Source organism: Thalassophryne amazonica, chromosome 10, assembly GCF_902500255.1.
Source record: "Thalassophryne amazonica chromosome 10, fThaAma1.1, whole genome shotgun sequence".
Classification (NCBI taxonomy): Eukaryota; Metazoa; Chordata; class Actinopteri; order Batrachoidiformes; family Batrachoididae; genus Thalassophryne; species Thalassophryne amazonica.
In genome coordinates, this window is record NC_047112.1 from 81,598,496 (window position 1) to 81,624,954 (window position 26,459).

The 26,459-nt window shown below is 43.0% G+C and overlaps 1 protein-coding gene across 1 annotated transcript in view; it reads left to right on the top strand.

Moving 5' to 3' along the window:
* Positions 1–3,049: 3,049 nt before the first annotated feature.
* Positions 3,050–26,459, top strand: part of b4galt6 (UDP-Gal:betaGlcNAc beta 1,4- galactosyltransferase, polypeptide 6) — a 48,671-nt gene continuing 25,261 nt past the window's right edge. Inside the window, exons 1-2 of the mRNA XM_034180356.1 lie at positions 3,050–3,741; positions 22,502–22,618. Coding sequence (XP_034036247.1) covers positions 3,627–3,741; positions 22,502–22,618 — 232 coding nt within the window. The 5' untranslated portion in view covers positions 3,050–3,626. The remainder of the gene's footprint in view (positions 3,742–22,501; positions 22,619–26,459) is intronic.

The following is a 26,459-nucleotide window of genomic DNA, read 5'->3' on the forward strand; positions in this document are numbered from 1 at the left end:
TGCAATATAGGCCCAACACCGTAGTAGGAGAAACATGCCCATATCATGATGCTTGCACCACCATGCTTCACTGTCTTCACTGTGAACTGTGGCTTGAATTCAGAGTTTGGGGGTCGTCTCACAAACTGTTTGCGGCCCTTGGACCCAAAAAGAACAATTTTACTCTCATCAGTCCACAAAATATTCCTCCATTTCTCTTTAGGCTAGTTGATGTGTTCTTTGGCAAATTGTAACCTCTTCTGCACATGTCTTTTATTTAACAGAGGGACTTTGCGGGGGATTCTTGCAAATAAATTAGCTTCACACAGGCGTCTTCTAACTGTCACAGCACTTACAGGTAACTCCAGACTGTCTTTGATCATCCTGGAGCTGATTCTGGTTATTCTTCTATCCATTTTGATTGTTATTTTCCATTTTCTACCATGCGTCTGTTTTTTTTTTTTTTTTTTTTTTTTTTTGTCCATTTTAAAGCATTGGAGATCATTGTAGATGAACAGCCTATAATTTTTTTGCACCTGCGTATAAATTTTCCCCTCTCCAATCAACTTTTTAATCAAACTATGCTGTTCTTCTGAACAATATCTTGAACGCCCCATTTTCCTCAGGCTTTCAAAGAAAAAAGAAAGTTCAACAGGTGCTGGCTTCATCCTTAAATAGGGGACACCTGATTCACAGCTGTTTGTTCCACAAACTTGACGAACTCACTGACTGAATGCCGCACTACTATTATTGTGAACACCCCCCTTTTCTACTTTTTTTTAATATTTTTTTTTATTAATAGCCCACTTTCATAGCCTTAAGAGTGTGCATATCATGAATGCTTGGTCTTGTTGGATTTGTGAGAATCTACTAAATCTACTGGTACCTTGTTTCCCATGTCACAATAAGAAATATACTCAAAACCTGGATTAATTTTTTTAGTCACATAGCACTACTATTATTCTGAACACTACTGTGTATACAAACACAGATTCTCACAAACTCTGTGGTCAACTTGGAGTCACCAATTCACTAAACCTGCATGTCTTAGGAAGTGTGAGGAAGCTGGAACACTCAGGCAGAACATCCTTTCTGTGTTGTTTGGGTGTCCATTTGTCCCGAGGGTTGTCTTTTCTCCAGTCTTTGTGGCTCTTGCATTGGAATTTTCAATTCACTTTCAATTTATTTAATTTATATAGCACCAAATCACAACAGAGCTGCCTCAAAGCGCTTCACACATGTAAAGTCTAATCTTATACCAACCCTTAGAGCAAGCACACAGGTGACAGTGGTAAAACATCCTCTGATGATACTGAGGAAGAAACCTCAAGCAGACCAGACTTAGAGGGGTGACCCACTGCTTAGGCCATTCTAACAATAGCAAAGTTATATAAATCTGAAGAAACAGAAAATAGAAAATCAAACAACATAATATAAAGATGAAAAATCCACACAAGCGTCAGCACCACAGAGTTTGTCCCGCGGGAGGGTCACATTCAAACGCATAGTGCAGCATGCGGCACCCGCCTCAGGCCTTCCAGCTCACAGTCCGTCCGGGTCCCTTAGTTTGGATCTGTCTGTTGTTCGTACCTGGGACAGCGAGAAAAAGAGCAGAAACAGTCACCTGGAGAAAAAAATCTGTAATATGATCTCTTGCTTCCAAGTGCCTTCTGCTTCCCAGATGAGTTGCTGCATGGTGGAGCAGTACTTTAGGTGAATCACTCAAAAAATGGGCAACTTGTGTGTCTGCTATTGCTCTTGTCTTTCGTGAGCTGATTTTCTTGCCAAAAATTGTAGTGCATTGCATGAACATTACAGTGCATTCATGGAAATGCTTAGCGAGTGGATGAATCAGGTGATCAGAAAATAATGAGAAATAACCCTATGAAATATCTTGGTTTTACTGTCTGGAATGTACTGTCCTGTCTCATCAAATCAGGACCTTCAGCGTGCACTGGGGCGGTTTGCAGCCGAGTGTGAAGCGTCCGGGATGAAAATCAACACCTCCAAATCCGAGGCCATGGTTCTTGACCGGAAAAAGGTGCTTTGCCCTCTTCAGGTCGGTGGAGTGTCCTTGCCTCAAGTGGAGGAGTTTAAGTATCTCGGGGTCTTGTTCACGAGTGAGGAACGGATGGAGCGTGAGATCGATAGACGGATCGGTGCAGCATCTGCAGTGATGCAGTTGCTATATCGGACCGTCGTGGTGAAGAGAGAGCTGAGTAGGGGGGCAAAGCTCTCGATTTACCGATCGATCTACGTTCCGATCCTCACCTGTGGTCATGAGATTTGGCTCATGACCGAAAGAACGAGATCGCGAGTACAAGCGCCTGAGATGTTTCCTCCGCAGGGTGGCTGGGCGCTCCCTTAGAGATAGGGTGAGGAGCTCGGCCACTCGGGAGGAGCTCGGAGTCGAGCCGCTGCTCCTCCACGTGTGAAAGGAGTCAGTTGAGGTGGTTCGGGCATCTTTTCCGGATGCCCCTGGACGCCTCGCTGGAGAGGTGTTCTGGGCACGTCCCATTGGAAGGAGGCCCCGGGGAAGACCCAGGACACGCTGGAGGGACTACATCTCTCGGCTGGCTTGGGAACGCCTTGGGGTTCCCCCAGAGGAGCTGGGGGAGGTGTGTGTGGATCGGGAGGTCTGGGCGGCTTTGCTTGAGCTGCTGCCCCCGCGACCCGGATAAAGCGGAAGAAAATGGATGGATGGAATTAAACAGATCTCATCTCATGCATTTGGGATGCTATTTTTTTTTTTTTTTGAGCTGTAGGTTGTAATTACCAAAATTAAAAAAAAAAAAAAAAAAAAAAATGGAAGCAATTTATATGCTGCGAGTCTACAATACATGCCCTTTTTAAAATAACTGATACCTGACACGGCCTTAAACGTTTCTGGCTGGGCTGAAAAGATAACAGTGGAATCTCAGTTGAGAAGACATAATAAAATAAATAAATGTCAATCCGTTGCTCTTTCAATGTGAATGGTTGAACAAACAGGAACAAAGTTCAGGGCGGGCACACACGCACCAAGCCGCGAGCACGGGGGTTGCTATGGCAATCCAGAGGGGAGGGGAGTTACACCCACCGGAAACGGTGTCTGCAGTGGCAGCAGAAAATGTGAAAGGCTCCGGAGTCGCTCTTTCGTTTACCGTCTTGATTTCTGACATATCAACCTTCACCAATGTCTGTTGCTTGCCGTGTTCGTCCGGAAACAGCGTGGAGACGTCGACTGCCGTCACCGGACTCTTTGATGGAGTAGTGCGGCGACCGTGTGCTTGGGGAACCGTCGCACCGGCCGAGAGAGGAGTCTATTCCGAACCGGAGCTTCCCCATCTCCCCTCAGCGCCAGCGCTAATAAATGGTCGCTGGCGGCGGCCATGGAAGCCGACCTTGAATACTCCTGGCGAGGCTGCTAGATGCCTGATATGAACGTTACACGGCTGCTTTTTCCGTCTGCTCATCTGTCGCCAGGGGGAAGCAGGCCGGCTAGCCCTGCTAGCTTTAGCCTTTTCCGCACCGTTTCCCGGCTTTTGACAGCGCAGGTTTTTCCATGACCTCATCGTTTACTCTTTACGTCTCGACTCGACGATTTAAATCACAAACCGTGTTTTATGGGATTCATATCGGAGCAGGAGAAGAGGGCCTAAGCCAAAATGGTGAACTGGAGGCGGCTGCTGCGACTCTCCAACCGATCGTTCCTGGCCTTCATATTTTTCTTTTCCATGTCCACCACTTGTCTCTACTTCATTTACGTGGCTCCTGGAATAGGTTGGTTGAGACGAGTCTGTGCTAAACGCTTTACACGGTAACGTTTAACGGCATTACGTTTGGATTATCGCTTGGCAGCTAAAAGGGTTAGCTCGTATGCTAAGTAGCTTAATGAGGACGCTGCGTCCCGGTATTTGGTCGCACTCAGGTGCAAGGATTTGAACAGTGATGGTCCTTACAGTTTTTTCTCTGTACATCAACACAATTACGTTGAGAAGTCGCAGTGTAGCAGTTTAACAAAACTGTTACAATACTCATTTAGGAATTAGTCATTTTTCTCAACAGTTCCTCCTTTTTAGAAGCCATAAGTAAATATATACAAACTAGAGATTATTTATACAAGTCACTTTTCCAACCATTTTTCTTTAGATAAATTAGGGGATGGATACATGAACAACACTTAATGTGTTGGACATGCATCAGTCAAAAACTGTAAATCTCTCTGGAGCAGGTTGTTCTCAAAGCAGTGTCTACAAGTATGGAAGACTTGTTACGTCTAATAAAATAATCACCATTTGTCTGTTAGTAGGATTACATCAAAACTATCGCACAGATCTTGATATTTTCTCCACAGATATTAGGTCATGGAAGACTCCATTAAATTTTGGAGGCAATACAAAACCGGATTCTGGATCAAGATTTTACTTATATAGGCTTTGAAGGATTGCAGCTGGTCTGCTCTTTGTCAGTCTGATCCCGTCAGATCTCAGAAGCTAAGCAGAGCAGGATCTGATTAGTACTTGGATGGGAGACCTCTTTGGAATGCCAGCGGCTGTGTGTATTTCTCCAGGTAACACTGGAGTTGGGTCAGGAAGGGCATCCGGAATAAGACTTGTGCCAAATACCAGTGCGGATCTGGCTGTATCCGCTGTGGCGACCCCGGACAGAAACGGGAGCAGCCGAATGGCCAACAACAACATAGGCTTTGAAGGATTACGTCAAAAAAATACTTAACGGATTCTCACCAGATTTGCACCACAGATAGATATTACAGCATGGAAGACTCCACTGAATTTTGGAGGCGATCCAGATTGGACATCAGAAATCTCCGATTGCTTGTTCCAAATGCAGTGGTTATTTTTATGACAAGTGACACATGCACAGAGTACTAATTTTTGGTGGTATGTGTGCATTTGACTTATTTTCACAGTTTTATGGTCTTGCACCTCTCAAATGTGTAACAATGTGAAGTCCAAATTAAAAAGCTATTCCTACTAGTTTGGCTAGTGGGAAATTCTTCTTTGGCTGCTCTGGTAGAGCCTTGGTCTCAGGTACGAGCGAGCTGGTGTTTGAACCCCATCGTGGCCTCAAAGATATATCGTCCAGTCACAAACTGGAATTATTGGCAGGATGTGGCAGTTAACACACCTGTGATTTTGGAATGAGGTCAAAAATGGTTGGGGAAATATGTAATAAGGTAAAATCCAGATTGAAAAGATGTTCCTACTAACTTGGCTATTGGGGAGTTCCTTTTTGGCTGACCTGGTAGAGCCTTGGTCTCAAGTACAAGTGATCTGGAGTTTGAAAATTGCTGTGGTCTTAAAGATATGTTATCTGATCACACACTGATTAATAGGCATATGACAAAATGATAACCTGGACATGTTGGCGTGTCTCTGGATCCCAGGGAGTTGGTAAATAGAAGAAGCAATTACAAATCCTGAATTAGTTAGCTTTTTTTAGCTTTATTTTCACACTTTCACAGTCCTTTTGCATTTGTAGATTTGACAGTGGGACATCCTTGAACTCACACATTTAACAGAAATGCACTTCAGAGTCTGTGAATCTGTAAGGCCGGATGTTGGGATTAGGCCATTGTTTCAAACTTTCAAAGTCTAAAATTAGTACTCTGCACATACGTGAGTCATCATAATAGCAATCACTGCTTAGCCCAAAACATGAATTCAACAGGTACAGTAGAAGCATTAGAGTTACAAGAATCATTTGTATACACTAGAAACACTTGTATACACAAACCCGTGGAACAGGGTTCTGTTAAATGAATTGGCCATATCTGTGGAAACTTGAGGAAACGGGATAGTGTGGGGGCTGTCCTGTGGTGATGAACAGCCAGACAGAGGCATAGAGGTATATGGTGTTCCATACCTGTAGCCACTGCAGTGACTGGAACGAGGAGGTGTGTAAGGGCAGCCACAATGGTGTCCATAACTGGAATAAAGAAGGACTTAAGCCTAACATATGCTTCTCCAGCTCCGTAGCATCACTACATACCCTCTCAAAGCCCCTCTCCATAGCCTGACGTGCACCTCTCAAAACTTGAAACTACATTTCGAAATGACAGACCACTTTTTTCTTTTACAGTTTCACTCCCTCCTTTCCCATCATATTTGAAAGGTTTTTGCAGTGCGCATGCAGATTACATTTTGATCTTGGATCAAATAGAGGAACGTTTGGTAGAAAAGTCTGCAAATATGACAGACTTTACAACACAAAGTCCAAAAACTGCAAAGATGTTCAAATGCCCCACAGTTCATGGAGGGAAATTGCACACAACTTTGGTTTGGAGGTTTATGATTGTATAAAGAAGTGGAGGTCGTTGACAGACAAATTACGAGGTCTGTCAATAAAGTAACGGTCCTTTTTATTTTTTCAAAAACTATATGGATTTCATTCATATGTTTTTATGTCAGACATGCTTGAACCCTCGTGCACATGCGTGAGTTTTTCCACGCCTGTCGGTGATGTCATTCACCTGTGAGCACGCCTTGGGAAGGAGTGGTCCTGCCCACGCGTCGGATTTTCATTGTCTGGAAATGGCGGAATGAAAAGGACTTTTTTTCCATCAGAATTTTTTCAGAAGCTGTTAGAGACTGGCACCTGGAAACCATTCAAAAAATTTATCTGGCTTTCGGTGAAAATTTTACGGGCTTCACAGAGAATAAGGTCTGTTACTACAGCTTTAAGGATGCTCAGTGCGCCGCGCTCCGAGCTGCGACAATGAGGCACAAACCACCGGACCATTTCTAAACGGATGGCTCTGTGGATACGAGACCGTCGTGTGCTTTTTCTCTGGTTATCACCAGAGCTGGGCATCAGCCATTTTCCGGCAGATTTCACTTTTAGCAAGAGATTTTGTCATGGAAAGCCGCGCGGAGGCTTCGCGCATAAAGACCGATTCGCTTTGGAAGCGAGACAAAGGAACACCTCCGTTTCGGCGTGTCAGAGGACAAATTTGGACATGTCTATCTCGGCTTTCAATGCTTACCAGTCCAGTAAGTATCAGTGAAATTGTGGAGAGCTGGACATGTCCAAACTTGTCCTCTGACATGCCGAAACAGAGGTCTTTACGCGCGAAGCCTCCGCGCGGCTTTCCATGACAAAATCTCTTGTTAAAAGTGAAATCTGCCAGAAAATGGCTGATGTCCAGCTCTTGTGATAACCAGAGAAAGAGCACACGACGGTCTCGTATCCACAGAGCCATCCGTTTAGAAATGGTCCGGTGGCTTGTGCCGCGTCGTCGGAGCGCGGCGCGCCGAGCGTCCTTAAAGGGGTCCTTAAAGCTGTACTAACAGACCTTATTCTCTGTGAAGCCCGTAAAATTTTCACTGAAAGCCAGATACATTTTTCGAATGGTTTCCAGGTGCCAGTCTGTAACAGCTTCTGAAAAAATTCTGATGGGGAAAAAAAGTACTTTTCATTCCGCCATTTCCAGACAATGAAAATCCGACGAGGGGGCGGGACCACTCCTTCCCAAGGCGTGCTCACAGGCGAATGACGTCACTGACAGGCGTGGAAAAACTCACGCATGCGCACGAGGGTTCAAGCATGTCTGACGTAAAAACATATGAATGAAATCCATATAGTTTTTGAAAAAAATAAAAAGGACCGTTACTTTATTGACAGACCTCGTAGTACATAAAAGCCCCCCCCCCCCCCAAAAAAAAAAATCCAGGAACAGTAGCAGTGCAGGTGGAAAGAAAGTCTCTGCCTTGTTGTTCATGTCACGCCCCCTACTATTCCGGTGACAAATTACAGTACAACACCCACCAACAAGATGGAGAGCCTCGAAAGGGTTGCGTCCACATTGAAGCCATTGCAGAGTTACGGAGTTGTAGAAGCATAAATCAGGCGTTACAAGAAGGTTTAAGTCTCCCATTTGCTTTGTGCCAAACTGCAGCTGAAATTTTATGTTCTCTTTTGAGGAAAGCCTTTGTATCATTGCACCATGAAATTGTCCAACTGGTGATGCAAGATGCACTGTGCAGTTTCTCTAATTACAGCCACAAAAGCATAAACTAAAGAGTTGCCAGTGTTTTCCCTCACTTTTCTCTTTCTTACATGGTTACTTAGTATTTGAGAACTACATATTCGAGACAGAAATGTCATAGAGTACTATACTGTTGGTATTTCTGATGGAGAGTCTGCATCAGAAATACCAACAGTACTTGGTGGTAAGACATAAAAGAACATAACACGATGACACAGACAATAAAGCACAATACTAAGATCAAAAGAGCATAGATTAACAAACATTGATAGCTTAAAAAGTTACCTTTTTGTGAGGTTATAGCGTAATGCCTGTCTATGAGGTACTAGCAGTCCCATAGCCTGATGGTCAAAGAGGAGGTGGATGTTAAATGTTAGATTCCCATAGGCATAGGCTGGTATGAGATTTGGATGGTATGATAATCGTGGGCAAAAATACAGTGGTTTCACAGTATTATGTATAGCTTTAAAATGTGCTTTAACAACATTATGGCTATTTGCATATGAAGCGCATGTGATTCAGGCGCACTGATTGACGCTATGTCTACCGTTACGAGCACTATACCACTGCTAACTTTAGAGAAGATACCAAAATAATAGTCTCTCTTTTAGACATGTAGCATCTGCCCCGTGGGAAACATGACTTACTTGCGTAGGGAGAAACGTGGCTGGAATAAGGTCCGGAACTCCGGATGCTCAATACGTGGCCCAGCTTCACCAACAAAGTGCTTGGAATAGATGTATTTGTCCTTCTTGACATGTTTGTGGGAGAAATTTGGTCGACCACAAGCACAACTCAAGTCCACTGCTTGTACTTCTCAGTGGTTTCAAAGATGGGATAAAGTTTACTCCTTCCATGTAATCCTTTGTAGGTAGCTTGAATCGCTCTGCCTCTGACACAGGCCATAGCTATGGTGCTTTGTTGCCACCATTTTTGGCTTGAAGGGCTATTTCGCAGAATAATAAAATGAAAAAGCCGACTTGGTCCTTTTAGACGGAGGAAAAAGTTCAGTGCAACGGAAAATTTTTGTGGTTTTGGTATTGTGGCTTTTTCATACTGCGATATACTGTGAAACCGGTTATTGGCCCGTGTCTACATTCCCACCTTTTGTAGGGTACGGCGTATGAACGGAGGTGATCTTTCCTCCCTTTGCAACCTTCACCAATTCCAGAGTCAAATCCCCATTCTTTGCTGGGTTGACAGTTTCCCCATTATTAGTCCTAGTAGGATTTAAACCAGTAACCTTCTGCACCATAGGTTATGCACTCACATTGTGAGACACAGGGAGATGATGCAAACTTTTCAACTTGAGCTTCAGCACAAACAGTGGACAACTGCTCACCACATCTGGCATCAGTATATTGAAGTATTGGTGACTATCCCAATACACATGCCGAACGTCATAATTGTGCATTGATAATACCATGATCTGGTTTGGCTTCAAATTTTTACCCCAATGGAGCATGATCAAACAAGCTCCAAGCCGTAGTCACTACGAATACCCTGTTTAAAGACGTTTGAACATGATTGAAGCTGTAAAGACTATGAATATACTGTCAGCAATTTCAAGAATTGGGATTAAATTTTTTAACTTTTCAGAAAATGAATCTCAAGTTTACTCAAGATGGGCAAAGGTACAGTAGATCATGAAGTTATCATACTTCAGAATGTTCCCCGATTTGCTGTTTGGGAGTAAACCTGAAGGAACGGCGCTCTGTGGAATAGCCCTTTAATCGCTTGGCCGCCGTGCTGCTCCCAGCTCTGATACAAACCCTTCTGTTTCTCCAGGCATTCAATCCTTAGTAGTGAAAGGGCTGTTTTATGACCACTGTGTGTGTCTTAGTTATTTTATTGTGATATACATAGTCTTTATTCTCAGAATTTTTATTTGTGTGTCTTTTGTGAAGCACCTTGTGACTTTCCTTGTCTGTGAAAGGTGCTATATAAATAAACGTTACTTACTTACACATAAACACACATTAATAACATCACGCAGACTGCTATTTTCTATTCAGTCTCTGAACACTTGGCACTTTGGAACAGGTCGGAGATGTGGGCACAAAATCAGAGGTGACGGCTTAAGGAAATGTTGTCACCCTAAACAGGCCTGTGGCTGGTAGTTACCCACAACTGGTGTACATATTTGAATGATCTAGCTTACCCACAGCTGGTGTACATATTTGAATGATCTAGTGTTGATTTTCTGTACTGGACAGGATTGGCCTGTTTTGCATTTGTCCTCAGAAAGCAAACCCTTATTTTCAGAGAATATGCCAGATATTTGTTCAATTTTGTTGTCACATACAGAATAACGCAGCATCATGTGCTGTCCAGCCTGCTTTGATATGACAGTCTTGGTGACCTCCCATTCAAGGCTTCTGTGATAAGGGTCTTATCATCCTGAAGCATAAGCGTCACTCCTTCAGAAACATTTTAAACTGACATAAGGGATTACTGGCCAAATGATGCATTACGTTAAAATAACTTCTAACAAACAAGTAGGCATGAGACAAACTGTCAGATTATGCTGTCTCTGTTCTTTCTAACTGATGCAATGGTCCCTCCCTGTTTCTAGTCACCCCTCTGTCCTGCCCAGGGCATTATCTGATTGCTTACACATCACAAGATAGTCTGTCAACACTCAAACACACTGTGCTACAGAGGAATGCATTTGCATAGGGGCATGGTACTGTTGTGCAAACAGTTAAGGTAGCATATGTTGTCAAAGTTTCAGTAAACATCACACTTCATGCTGAATTGGCAAAAACACAAGTGTTATCTGTGATGACAAGCATACCCAGTTTCCTAGTTACACTAAAAATGGTCAATGTAGCAATGGGTATAGCTGTGAGCGATTTTGGACTTAGTGCAACTGGCGCCAGTTTTAACTACCAAATTGTGAAGTAGTGGTGCATTAATACATCTCCCTCACGGTTTGGTATGACTTGTGGTTTCAAGACCACTAGACTGTTCCAATCATAGTGTATTCTCACGTTTCTTTATACAGGTACAGAATAAAAAACTTGCATAAAAAGAAATGGTAGGCATAAGAACACTGACCATACCTGGCTTCATCTACCAAGTCTAGCTCTGGCATATAGCTTGTAAAATAACAGTACTTGAAAGTCAAGAATGAAAGTCACGATGACTGTATTGTTGGTCATAAAAATGGAAACCTTACAGAATCCAACACTATATGTGCTCCAGTTTTCTGCAGGTGACATGTTCCTTTAAATATGACATCACTTTTCATGCCTTCTTGAACATTTTCTTTAGCAATTCAGTGTTTGGATAGGAATATCAACAAATTGTCGTCTTTGCTCAGTCTTGACAGTAATCCCTAAAGCACTGTAGACTCTCTCAGAAACAAAGTCTCATGTGGCAATAGTCGGATATTCTCTGGAAAAATTGGATAAGTGAGGTACAGTCAGCCCCCTACCAGATTTATTTTTAACTTATCATATAAGCTTGTAAGTAACACGTGTTCATTTAAATCCCTACACTAAGCATCTCACATTTCACTGTCAGGAATCGAATGCAAAAGTTGTGAACAAGTCACAAGAAGGAACATTTAAGAAATGTGGAAGAGCCAAATCGTGCGGTTCCATGAATGTCCACTTGAGGCTGTTTCCAAACGTCCATCACTCCCAGTGTTGCCAGGTCTGTCACTTTCACATGGTTTTGGCAGAGCTACTTTGTAAGCAAATTATTCATTTCACCTTCTGGCTTTATGTAACTGATGTTACACTAGATGTTACATTGTTTTCAAACATTATGGCACAGAATTCCTCCACCCCGGTAGAGTGTCTGTATTGATAATATTCTGGACTCACATGCCATTCCAAATCGTTATTTAAACTTTGCATAATTTATTACCACCCTTGGAAAATGGCAGCTACCTATTTTATAAACATTACCCGATCTACAACCTGTGGATCCACACGGGCAATGTGCTAGTAATAATTATTTTCTGAGCACGGAAAAACAACTGCTGCTGCAGCAGAAATGGTCTTGAAGCCTGGTGTCACATGGTGGGGGCTCTGGCTAAGGTGGTGGTTCGGGATGGCCGATCTGTGCATGCGTTGGCTGTTGCCAACATTGATATTGTGAAAAATATATGCACAGACAATCCCAATTTAATTTACCTATTGCTTCTTGTGTCAGTAACTTACCTTTATGTCAGATATCATAATTAGGAGAGTGTCAAATAATATTTATATTGTGTATTTGGATATATATTTGCAAACCGTTTTTCTATTTTCCACTTTTGATACTCTGTGTGCTTCTTACCCTGTGTGCTGCTATACAATGCTGCTGGAACCGCTCAATGGGTGATTTTCAAGTTGCGATAGAGCAGCACCTGTGCAAGCGTGATGTCACAACTGTGTCCGGTTAGGGAGACGCGGTTTCGTTCAGCAACAAGAACTGTCAAGAAACTTTCTGGTCACTGTTTGCAGTTGTGGAGGTATGAATAGCCTTTTGAATGCTTGAATAACGATGTCAGTCACACAGAGAAATCAAATAATAATGAAAACATGTTCATTGCCCCCAAAATGTTGGTATTTTGGTTGTTGAACTTTCCTAGCAATGAATGTATAGCCCCGGTCACACGATACTAACAAAGGACACCAAAGCCAAAACGAAACAAGAAATCTGGACTTGCGTTGACTTTCAGAGACATCATTTAACCGGCGTTCAGCTTCGATCGGACAGCCGCTCCGTGAGGCGTCATAAGCTGTTCAATTTAAATTTAAATTTATTTTAATTGATATAGCGCTAAATCACAAGGTTGCCTCAAGGTGCCTCACACAAGTAAGGTCTAACCTTACTAACCCCCAGAGCAACAGTGGTAAGGAAAAACTCCCTCTGAGGAAGAAACCTCAAGCAGACCAGACTCAGAAGAGGTGACCCTCTGCTTGGGCCATGCTACAGACACAAATTACAAAACAATTTACAAAATAAACAAACAGGAAATGTTGCCGGTGCACAGGGTGGTTTCCGGAACAGACACCACAGCCATCTCTGGATGGAGCCGCACCTCAAACAGAGAGAAAAAAGCATAATGAAGCATCACAAAGACAACAAATACAGTGTAATTTGTCTGCATTAAGCAACAAGAAAAACAGAAGAAATACTAAGGTAAAAGAGTAAAAAAGCAACAGCTGTTGTTTCTAATGATGCCAAACACGCAAGCAAGAGGCTCCCTAACCAGAAGTCTCGGTTTCAAGATGGTGGCACAACTTGAAAATTGTCATTTCTGTGAGGGAGTCTTCCAAAGGGATAAATAAAGTTCTATCTAATCTAACAGGCAGCAAAGTGTAATTTATTTTCCTCAGGATGAATGAGGGCAGTTAACACAAAGGGTCATGTCTATATGCTTCTTAGTCCAGTCAAAATAAGATTTGACCCGGACAAAATTGCAATAGAATTTATTTCACTTCCATGTATTTCTTTTAGTGCCTCATATCAACATACTAAAAGTTCATGAAAATCCGAGTGGTGGAAAGGCACCTAATTTGCATATTTCAAAATTAACACTAAGTACGTACATCTATTTGGTCCCCTAACTTTACTTCTAGGCCACATAGAGACATGATCTTGGTGTCTATACCCATATTTTCAGGTATGGGGAATCCAATGGTGATGATTAAAATTCCTTCCAAATGGCAGCCATCTTGGATTTTCAATATGGCTGCCACTTTTACTATTATTATATACCAGTTTTCCCTATGATCAAACTTCATAGTGGACCACATAATGACATCTTACACTCATGCCAATAAGTTAAGCATATTTTCGTGGGGTAAAATAATACCCCTGTTTGAGGGTTTGTGTCATGTTCTACTTCAAAATACCGACCAAATTCAAAACTACACATGGTTACTTCTGTTGATAAACTTGCCTGAAAGTACATAGTATTTACTATCCTACTAGCACAACACAGCCACACTGGAGTTTTAGAATTTTTTATCACAAAATTATCAGTTAACTTTCAAAGAAAAATATATAATAATAAAATACACTGCAATATTATTAGTTGAAACTATCATGTAACGTACTGAGAATAATACGTCATTTTAAACATATGTTGATTGATACATTTTCTAGATACACTTTAATGCATTCACATAGATCTATCAATTGCAATAATCTAGCATAAGTAGCTACATGTTCGTATACTGGTATTGGTTTGCAAAAAATAACATATAAAATGATCTGTTATACATGTATTAGTGCCCCTGGTTTCACCAGTTCTAGTCATCAATTGCAAGATCTGGAGTTTGTCCATTACTGCAGCTCACTCCTTTACACAAGCCAAAGTGCACTCTATGCCATACTTTTCGGCAGCTACACATAGTGCCAGTGCAGTCCCCATTGCACTTGCACCTAACCACATCCAGCAGTTCCTCAGGAGCAGGGGCCATGTCAGTCATTTTTGGCATAAACTGTCCATCAACCTTTTGCCATCCCCAATTCTGAGCTTGAATGCTGGTGTTTCCATTCCTGAACCTGATGATATACCCTAAAGCTGTGATACTTCAAAGCAGAGGCAGTTGGTGGAAGACTTTGTGGGTGCACAAACATGCTGCTGGTAGCCACTTTCTGATAGAATCTTTCTTGTCGAAGATCATTTATACTGGTATCTCTTTCCTTCCCACCATACAGTTTCACCATAGCTCTTTCACCTGCAGAGCATACCTCATCATGTGTAGATGTGTCTGAAGCAAATACATCTGCTAGCTCTTTGAACTCTTTATCATCATTCATGACCTTAAGGACAGAGCCTTTGCCTAGTCCAAACACTCCAGAGGTTGTATCAGAACCAAGAATGGCATGGCAAAACGGTAAGGCATTGCAAGTGTCCAGACCAATTTTCTGTTGCAGATGTTTGATATTCCACACACGCAAACCTTTCTTAGTTGGTTTCTTTGGCTTCTTATCTGATCCGAAGTATACATTGTGAGATTGAGGCTTGCAGTGATAGCACAATAGTACTAGTAGATCTGTGTCTTCCCCAATAATTGTTACATTGTGTTCAGTTGAAAGAGTGACTACTGTTTGCACAATCAACAGATCTGCATCATTATCAGCATAGTGCACATCACATCCTCTGTCTTGAAGCTGTTTCCCTATCAACTCAATCATCCTCTGTTTGTTGGTGGGATTTGCTAGGAAGTGATCTTTTCTCGAATTGCAAACCATTCCAGAGGTGAAATGCACCTCTGATGCTGTGTCTGTTGTAACGTCTTTCATGTGTAGTGTCCTTTGTTGATGGGCCTTCATACCCATCAAAGACTACAGATGCCTTACCATACTTGTGAATTACATGATCTGCATGCATTATGGCTAAAGCATTGTATGTGCTTCCTCGTGGCCATTGCAGGCGCTGTAACAATGATTACTTTTGGTAACAGCTCAAAGCATTAGACAGGTCTATTAGCAGAACTTAGTAAGGCCATGAAAAGAAAATATTTTGTTTATGGTCAGGGCATCTCAAGAAAAGTGATGATGTGATAAGGGTAGGTGTGGGGTCATGGGTGGCCTGACATATTATTAGACCTCATTAGTATTATTTAGACATGAAAATATATTTTTATTTATCCATACTCTGTGTGTTAACCTTGTGAGAAGAGGCAAAAACTTTTCATGGCCTAAGAAGTGTTAGTTATACCAATACATTAGGGATTTTACTATTTGTGCAACACAGCACTACTGTTTGAACAACAACAAATCTAATAAATTTTCGCATCTGCATTTGGTCCCATAACATTACCTTGAATACAGCTAATCAGTTTTTCTACATACCTAAAAACTCAGACTTTAACATCAGGATTATGTCTCTATCTGGCCTAAAATGAGGTTAAATGAAAAAAAAGGCTATTCTGGCAGCTATTTCAAAAATCCAAGATGGCTGCCATCAAGAATGAATTTTGGTCATCACCATTGGATTCTCTATACCTCAAAATATGGGTATAGACACCAATATCATGTTTCTATGTAGCCTAAAAGTAAAGTTAGAGGACCAAATAGGGGTTCTTGCGGCCATTTTGAAATATGCAAATTAGGCACCTTTCTACCACTCGGATTTTCATGAACTTTTAGTATGTCAACAAGGACATATTCCTAGGTATGTTAAAACAGAAATAATTTCTATTGCAATTTTGTCCGGGTCCAGCCCCAAAATGGCGTAGATTGACTGGACTATCTTGCTCAACTTAGTTTTTGTTTTCTTAGAGAAAATTTCAGGGAACAGGCTTGATCCTGGTTTAAATCAATGTTGTTCAGTAACTGTAAATAAGATTGACAGCCTCAGACATGAGGATGCTTTCAGACATCTGCCTACCTTTTGTTGTGGCACATTATGGGAATGCAGCAGCTGATGTACTTTCCAGATGTGATTCTGCATCAGTCAGATGCTTACCTCGGGTGGAAAGACTGAACTATGCAGGAGAGATTGTAGCTACAGAAGCTTTTCTTTATCCTTGACCCACCTAGTATCCAGAAAAATTATTGATACTCCACAGCTTCTTCTGCCTGTGCACTGATATGCAGTTAAAAAAAAAATCAAGCTTTGTATTTGGGCCCTTATTTTTAAGCATCTTTTGAAGAACTAGGACACTATTGAAGATACCACAAAAACTGTTTGTTTCCTGTGATAACCCTTGTGGGGAACACTGGCACTCTTATAATACAGCTGCATTATTTCAGTCGACTGTGACTTTACTAGCATGCTGTTGTAGCTTGATGATTTTGAATTACTGTTATAACAAGCCTTCGTAGCTAACCAGACCAAAATTTTGGAAATGAAAGAAACTGACAAACAAACTCATTCTGTAATGCAAGTTCAAAATTGGACACGTTGAGTAAAAAGGATGAGTCTTTTCCACAGGGCTGTGTGGATTTCTGGCAGTGTTGTTTGTGTTTTAGAATATAACTGTTGTTAATCACAGAATGTTGTTTTCTGTCTCTGACTTGGTGGATTTCTCTGAGTACCTTGCATGACCACCTCCCCCAGTTTGTTTGTCTTTCACAATGAATTTAATACATAATACTCAGTGTTGTGTGGAGGTTCATTCATTAATTTTCTGTACCCACTTACTCCAGTCAAGTGTCATTGGGGGGGTTGTCTCAGTATTCATAGGGCGAGAGGTAGGGTACACACAGGGCAGGACACTAGTCTATCGCAGGGTGTTGCATGGAGATAGCGAATGTCTCCACAAATTCAACACTTTCACCACATACAGATACACTTCCGATGGCCGAGTCTAGGGAGTCATTAAGAGCTTCACAAGTGCTGAAATCAGACTGTTGATTCTACAAAGAACACAGCATCATCAGAATCAGAATGCCTTTTATTGTCATTATACATTGGTACAACGAGATTAGGGCCATCCAGTTGCAGTGCAATAAAATAGAATAAAAATAAAAATAGTGCAAAAAAAGAGATAAAAATAGTGCAAGAGTATGTATCAAGAAGAACAAGATATAAAGAAAAATTCAACAATGTAAGGAAAAATATATATGCAGTTGACACTAGTGCAAGGTGCGGCTAGGATATAAATATATTGCACAGAAATGTACGAGGTCTATTAGAAAAGTATCCGACCTTATTATTTTTTTCAAAAACCATATGGATTTGAATCACGTGTGATTACATCAGACATGCTTGAACCCTCGTGGGCATGCGAGAGGTTTTTCACGCCTGTCGGTTACGTCATTCGCCTGTGGGCAGTCTTTGAGTGAGGAGTCGCCCACCCTCTCATCGTTTTTTCATTGTTTAGGAATGGCTCAGAGACTGCTGCTTTGTTTGATCAAAATTTTTTCAAAACTGTAAGGCACAACTGAGTGGACACCATTCGATAAATTCAGCTGGTTTACGGTAAAAAAAATTTTAACGGCTGATGAGAGATTTTGGTCTGGTAGAGTCGCCGTAAGGACGGCCCACGGCACCTGACGGCGATCTGCGCTTCGAGGCGGCAGCGTCTCACCGTTTCAAGTTGAAAACTTCCACATTTCAGGCTCTGTTGATCCAGGAAGTCGTCAGAGAACAGAGAACTTTCAGAAGAAGTCGGCATGAGGAGTTTATTCGGACATTCTATTGTTAATGGACATTTTGTAATGAAAGAACGTGCGGGTAGAGTCGCATGTTGGGCCGGACCCGACCGCGGGGGGTCCTGACAGGAAAAACACCTCCGTTGGAAACCTTAACGGGCAAGTTGGAACATGCCTAAGCTGTTAAACAATTTCTCAGTTACTCACTTGTTGAAAGCTATCAAAAGCCGCCTGAATTTTACAAATAGTTTTCAACACGGAGGTGTTTTTCCTGTCGCGGCGCACACAGATTTGCCGAGTCGTCACGGAACGGACTTGGCGAATTTGCACGCATGTCTTTCATTAAAAAATGTCCTTAAACAGTGGAATGTCCGCATAAAGTCCTCATGCCGGCCTCTTCTGAATCTTCTCTGTTCTCTCAAGATGTCCTGGGTGAATTAAGCCTTAAATTAGGATGTTTTCAGGTCGAAACAGGCCGACGACGGCGCCTGGAAACGCTGCAGGACGTCCCGCTCCGTGGGAAGTCCTTACACCGACGTCATTCGCACGTCATTCAAATCCATATAGTTAAAAAAAAAATAAAAGGGTCGGTTTATTATCTAATAGACCACGTATATTGTCTATGGGTGATTGGGTTATTGCACATGGTTAGGATTGCACAAGGAGGATCAGTGCATGCTAGAGTTCAATGTGGTTATGGCTTTGGGGAAGAAACTGTTTTTCAGTTTGTTTGTTTTTGACCTTGTGAGACTGTAGCGCCTCCCTGAGGGCATCAGGTCAAACAGGGCAGAGCCAGGGTGAAAGCAGTCTTTGTAGATCGCTTTGGCTCTGCTGAGGCAGCGTGAGGTGTAAATGTCCAACAGGGAGGGGAGAGGGTGGCCGATGATCTTCTGTGCTGCCTTAACAACCCTCTGCATTCTCTCCCTGTCAGCAGCGGTGGACCTACCAAACCATACTGTGATGCAGTATGTCAGCAGGCTCTCAATGGATGAGCGGTAGAAGGCCAGCAGGTCGGTGTTGAGGTTGTACTTCCTGAGGACTCTCAGGAAGTGTAGCCGCTGCTGAGCCTTCTTGAGGATAGAGATGTTGTTGGACCAGGAGATGCAGTCTGAGATGAGAACGCCAAGATACCTGAAGGTGTGGACCCTTTCCACACGCTCGCCGTTGATGAGAAGGGGGGCAGGGTCGGTGCAGTGTTTCCTGAAGTCAATGATGATCTCTCTGGTCTTCCTAGTGTTCAGAGCGAGGTTGTTCTCTGAGCACCAGGCTGCCAGCTGCCGGATCTCCTCTCTGTAGGCAGCCTCATCACCTCCAGAGATGAGACCGACCACTGTGGTATCGTCTGCAAACTTGACGATTTGTTCTTGTGGGCCGGTCTGCAGTCGTAGGTGTAGAGGAAGGGGCTCAGCACGCAGCCCTGTGGAGAGCCGATGCTCAGTGTGCGTGTGGAGGAGAGGTGGGGGCCGAGTCTCACAGTCTGGGGACGTTTGAAAGAAAGTCTTTAATCCAGGCACATGTGAGAGGGTGGAAGCCGAGAGTGTCCAGTTTTGTGGTGAGTCTGTCCGGGATTATTGTGTTGAAGGCAGAACTATAATCCACAAAGAGCATTCGGATGTAGCTCTGCGGCTGCTCCAGGTTGTTTAGAACAGAGTGGAGAACGATGGCGTCCTTTGTGGATCTGTTTGCCCTGTATGCAAACTGGTGAGGGTCGAGGTCTGGGGGGAGGTGGTCCTTGATGTGCTGAAGAACCAGTCTCTCAAAGCACTTCATGATTACCGGAGTGAGGGCCACCGGGCGGTAATCATTCAGGCTGGTGATGGGAGACTTCTTCGGCACCGGGATTATGGTGGAGGTTTTCAGGCAGGACGGGATAACTGCTTGGTCCAGGGAGAGGTTGAAGATCCTGGTGAAGGTGGGGGCGAGCTGGTTTGCACACGCTCAGCACCTTGCCAGGTACTTCATCTGGGCCAGCAGCTTTCCTAGGGTTCACTGCGAGGAGCACTCGCCTGACATCATGCTCTTTTACAGTGAGTGGAGTGGTGCGGGGACCAGGTGGGGGCGGGGGGAGGGCAGGAGCAGGTGAGTGCAGCTGGGAAGATTCGAACCGAGCAAAGAAGCCGTTTAGCTCCTCTGCCAGTGGTACACTCAGGTCCGCTGTTGGAGCATCACAACCCCGGAAGTTTGTGATGTCATGTATTCCCTGCCACACCTCCGTGCGTTGTTGCTAGACATATGGGACTCTATCTGCATCCTGTGGTCCGCTTTTGCTCTTTTTACTCCTCTCTTCAGGTCAGCTCTGGCAGCACTATACAGAGCTCTGTCACCTGACCTGAAGGCAGCGTCGCGGGCCCTGAGGAGTGAGCGGACCTGGCTGGTCATCCAGGGTTTCTGATTTGGAAAAGCCCGGATGGTTTTTGTCACAGTCACATTCCCAATGCAGAACTGAATGTAGTCCCGTGTAACCGTTCCCGTGTGTGTCTCCAGCTCATGATGTTCAAATAGGTCCCAGTCTGTCTGTCTGGAAGCAGTCTTGGAGTATGGGGAGTGCGCTGTCAGGCCAGATTGTAACAGTGTTTGTTGTGGGCTCAAGCCTGCGTCTAAGGGTGGTGTAGGCTGGCGTGAGCAGGAGGGAAAGATGGTCTGACTGTCCGAGGTGGGGGAGGGGTACGGCTCTATGCAAGTTTGATGTTGGAATAAACATGATCCAGTGTGTTCTCCCCTCTTGTAGCACATTTCACGTGCTGGTAGAAGTGAGGCAGTACAGTCTTTAAGTTAGCCTTGTTAAAATCCCCTCCTAAGATGTGTACTCCGTCTGGGTGAGCCTGCTGCTGTTCGTTCATGGTGCTCAGCAGGAGAGAGAGCGATGTGTTTACACTGGCGTCGGGTGGAATATACACAGCAGTGATGATAACAACAGTTAGCTCTCTTGGGAGGAAAAAAGGCCAGCACTTTACAGACATGTACTCGACATCTGAGGAGCAGTGACTGTCTATGATTGTCCCGTTGTTGCACCAGTTATCATGCACATAAATACAGAGCCCCCCACCTCTCCTCTTCCCGGAGTCCTTTGTCCTGTCTCCGCGTAGCAGCGTGCGGCCAGCTAGCTGCACGCTAGAGTCGGGTATGTCCGGGTGTAGCCAGGTTTCGGTGATAATAAGCACACAGCAATCACGCACATAGCGATTTCCAGCGAGTTGTAAAACCAGGTCGTCCGTTTTATGCACCAGGGATCTGGCATTGGAGAGAAACAGGCTCGGGAGGGGTGGCTTGTGTGGTTGTTTGCGTAACACCAGACCTGCGGCCTCACTTCTGCTTCCTCTCCCTCCTCCGTCTTCGTCGCCTCCCATATCCGATAACAATCCACGGAGAGCCCGGCAGTCTCGTTATGTCGTCTGGGATGTTGTGCGTGTGGTGAAAGTCGCTCGAAACAGATATCTGATGTAAATGTCCGATATCCAACAGCGACTGGCGGGTGTACTGCAAGCTTGCAGTGCAGATAGTGTCCAAAAATAAATAAAACTGTAGGAAAATAAAAAGAAACGAGCACTGAACGGAGAGCCGGAAAGCCGCTGCACCACCTAGACGCGCCGCCATGGCACAGCTCCGTGAAGTCATCCGTGAAGTCATAGTCCCTAATCCTTTCCTCACCACCAAAAGACCTTAAGTCACTGGTTTTCACAACCCTACCCAACACTCAATCCATGCAAGCACTGAACAGTGTTGGAGCCAGAACGCACCCCTGAGGAATGCCAGTTATCACCAGGAGTCTTTGTCTCTACTTCGCACAGTGCTCACATTGCCTGTGTATAGGCAGGTTAGGATGTCCATTAACTTCTTGAGGATCCCATGAATTTTCAGGATGTTCCAGAAAGCAGCCCGATCAATTGAGTGAACATAAAAATTAATAATTAGAAAATATATGTGGACAAACTTGGCCCAAAGACAAGATACTGACTGCTGTCGACTGTTATTACATAAAACCAAATTAATGTACTGTATTTCAGAAAAATCAGTTATTAAATATGTTTCCCATATTTCACTGCTTCACTGAGTAAACATTCAAAAATACAAGTTTGATTGTTGCAAAGTAAATGGTTATTTTTCTGGCAATACTAGTTCTTGTGGCATGTTGAAGTTGGCGGCAAATGATATTTTGAAGAGATTTGAGCTCTTTTCTGGCAAATGTTATACTTTAAATTGCATAAACGCAACTTTTTGAGAAATATAGATATTTCATTGTTCAGACTTGTTGCATCTGTTGATGTTACATGCTTTAAATTCCTCGTTCATGCTGCAACTTGTCTAAATATTTTGAGAATAAAACTGCCATTATTACCACCGATTTGTTGGAAATGCTGGTGCTCATCTTACATTACATGGAAGTGTGTTGCCACGGTGACGCGTCTTGAGTATTTGTGTGTGACATGATGACTGAACTTGATCTTTTTTAAAATGTTGTTTCTTCTGTCTTTGTTTCAGCTAATACATACTTCTTCATGGTGCAGGCTCAGGGCATCATGTTGAGGGACAATGTGAGAACCATTGGCCAAATGATTCGATTGTACACGAACAAGAACAGTACCCTTAATGGGACAGGTAGGTGATAAATTCTGTAATACAGTCAGATTTGTATCCCCTGTTCAGTTTTTTTTTTAAAGGCTGTTTACTTTTAAACCACTCTTAACTAGACTACCTAATTCTTTATTTAATTAAAACCTAAATGTTTGGCAGGTGGGTTTGCCTCACTGGTTTTGTTTTTAAATTCCTTACATCAGTATAATGGAACCTCGAGGGAACCTTGAGATGGATCTGACACGGATGGACACATATGGCGTGAATCCAGTCCATATGTTGGTTGTTCTTTGATGTCCAGTACAGGTGCAAAGGGAGGACAGAGCTCTCCAGTTTGTGTTTGCCATCCAGAAAATTTGGAGATCAGGCAGCTTGTAACACCTATTATGGCCATCTGACAGCAGTCTGTGTCGTCTACATGCACTCTGGATGCGATCTGACAGGTGTGGACGAGGCAGTCTGCGCTCTGACACGGCTGACCACGCCTCTTTTCCTCCTGACTGTGTCAGATTATGACAATATTTGCCGTATCGGGCATGCTTCTGGCACATTCTTGCTATGTGTGATGGTGGCCTTACAGTGTTAACAAGTTTCTGTTGAAATGTATTTCGTTATTAATGCAGTTTGTTTGGGGGATAAAAGCCGGAATGGACGCTACAGAGCAACTGTGTATGGATATGATGCCAGTATGAGGACGTTTGATGCCCTTGTTTCAGTTGTCTTGGCTTATGGTGCTTTCACAGTTACATTGTTTGGTTCAGACGTTGCAGAATTTGTAGTTTGAGCCAAACCAAATTAGCAGGGCCCAGTTTCATAAAACAGTATAATCTTTTAGTCTGTTAAACTTACCTAGTCCGCTGTGGTTAGTCACCCAACATTATCTGTCTAATCACATTGCACATCGATGGCTGAACTTTAGCCATCTTATGTTAGTCGAAGATTTTCACAGGCATAACGGCCTCGCGAGCACCCATACCAAGAAACACCTCCAATGCGCGAGAGTTTTGTTTACTTCCTGGTTGGTCGTTGTCATGGACTGTTCAGCCTTTGTTTCGTTTACTGGCTTGATTAACATTTACGGACACATACGAACTGCAGAGCAATGTGCTTATCTCTTAGCAGTTCCTCTACACTTCTGTCAAGCCTTTTTGTGCACAGCGTAACAGTGACACCCGGTGGTTAATGTGAGAACTGTCACAAATGCATCATGACAAGTCGTCTGCTACAACCATGGCCAAAAGCGGCGGAAGCTCTCCTTTTGAAGGAATACGAGCGTCGTAGGGGTGCTCTTGAGTCTTCCATCAAGTAGTGGTACCTGATAGCCGCCATTTTTTAGGTAAGACACTTAACTTTTGTAGGATAAAATAAGATTAGTCTCCTCTGTACCAGGCTAAAAACTTTAGTCTTTTTGCAACGACTAACATCAAAGGATTGGTTGTTTGAGTTTAGTTGACTAAACAAGACTCGACTGCTTTATGAAAGTGGGCCCAGATGTAAAAGCTGCTTGGGACATGGGTCCAGACCAAAGGACCAGGGCTGGGGTGATGCACAAACATAATCAGTTATGTCAATTACATAAATACAACCCCTGGCAAAAACTATGGAATCACCGGCCTCGGAGGATGTTCATTCAGTTGTTTAATTTTGTAGAAAAAAAGCAGATCACAGACATGACACAAAACTAAAGTCATTTCAAATGACAACTTTCTGGCTTTAAGAAACACTATAAGAAATCAGGAAAAAAAATTGTGGCAGTCAGTAACTGTTACTTTTTTAGACCAAGCAGAGGGAAAAAAATATGGAATCACTCAATTCTGAGGAAAAAATTATGGAATCATGAAAAACAAAAGAACGCTCCGACACATCACTAGTATTTTGTTGCACCACCTCTGGCTTTTATAACAGCTTGCAGTCTCTGAGGCATGGACTTAATGAGTGACAAAAAGTAGTCTTCATCAATCTGGCTCCAACATTCTCTGATTGCTGTTGCCAGATCAGCTTTGCAGGTTGGAGCCTTGTCATGGACCATTTTCTTCAACTTCCACCAAAGATTTTCAATTGGATTAAGATCCGGACTATTTGCAAGCCATGACATTGACCCTATGTGTCTTTTTGTAAGGAATGTTTTCACAGTTTTTACTCTATGACAAGATGCATTATCATCTTGAAAAATGATTTCATCATCCCCAAACATCCTTTCAATTGATGGGTTAAGAAAGTGTCCAAAATATCAAAGTAAACTTGTGCATTTATTAATGATGTAATGACAGCCATCTCCCCAGTGCCTTTACCTGACATGCAGCCCCATATCATCAATGACTGTGGAAATTTACATGTTCTCTTCAGGCAGTCATCTTTATAAATCTCATTGGAACGGCACCAAACAAAAGTTCCAGCATCATCACCTTGTCCAATGCAGATTCGAGATTCATCACTGAATATGACATTCATCCAGTCATCCACAGTCCACGATTGCTTTTCCTTAGCCCATTGTAACCTTGTTTTTTTTTCTGTTTAGGTGTTAATGATGGCTTTCATTTAGCTTTTCTGTATGTAAATCCTATTTCCTTTAGGCAGTTTCTTACAGTTCGGTCACAGACGTTGACTCCAGTTTCCTCCCATTCGTTCCGCATTTGTTTTGTTGTGCATTTTTGATTTTTGAGACATATTGCTTTAAGTTTTCTGTCTTGACACTTTGATGTCTTCCTTGGTCTACCAGTATGTTTGCCTTTAACAACCTTCCCATGTTGTTTGTATTTGGTCCAGAGTTTAGACACAGCTGACTGTGAACAACCAACATCTTTTGCAACATTGCGTGATGATTTACCCTCTTTTATGAGTTTGATAATCCTCTCCTTTGTTTCAATTGACATCTCTCATGTTGGAGCCATGATTCATGTCAGTCCACTTGGTGCAACAGCTCTCCAAAGTGTGATCACTCCTTTTTAGATGCAGACTAAAGCCTGGTTCACACGGCAGGATAATTAGGCCGATATCGGACCCGATCTTCCCCTTCTGACAATCTTAACGACGCCCCGACAATCGTGATGACGTCAAAGATAATCTTATCAGATATTCCTGCCATGTGTGGTGTGTTCAGAGCGCTCTGATCTGCTCGGAAGGGCGTCAGGAGCGCTACAATCACAAATCGGGGATATTCAACATTTTGGATTTTTTTGGCCCGATATCGCAGCGTGTGTTGTGTCCTTCAACCACAAACGGGCACACAGCCTGCTGAATGTGACATGCAGCCAATCAGAAAGCGAGGTGACGGACGTACGGAGTGGAAAATAAAATCAAAACAGCTGTTCTGACTTACCAGAAAGTCCGGTGGTCGCGCTGTATCCACTCCTTTAAAGAACACCTTTTCTTTTTCTTTTTGTGTCATTTTTCACTCTGTTTTAAATAGTCCACAAAGTACCTCCGTTTGTTTACTCTGAAGTCACGTTTAATTTCGAGAGATTTTGCAAGATTTCCTGTCTGAACTGTAAATGTTTGTGTGTGAAATCTGTTCGTGTGTGGTGTTGTTGTCCTTACCGTGTGGCTGAACACCACACACTGTACGACCAAACCTGTTAGAGCTATGATTTTTTATCTTTACATGTGTGGTCTCTCAAGTTTTGGAAACCTAAAGATAATTTTAAAATCCTGTCGTGTGAACCAGGCTTAACGAGCAGATCTGATCTGATGCAGGTGTTCGTTTTGGGGATGAAAATTTACAGGGTGATTCCATAATTTTTTCCTCAGAATTGAGTGATTCCATTTTTTTTTTTCCCTCTGCTTGGTCTAAAAAAAGTAACCGTTACTGACTGCCACAATTTTTTTTTTCCTGATTTCTTATAGTGTTTCTTAAAGCCAGAAAGTT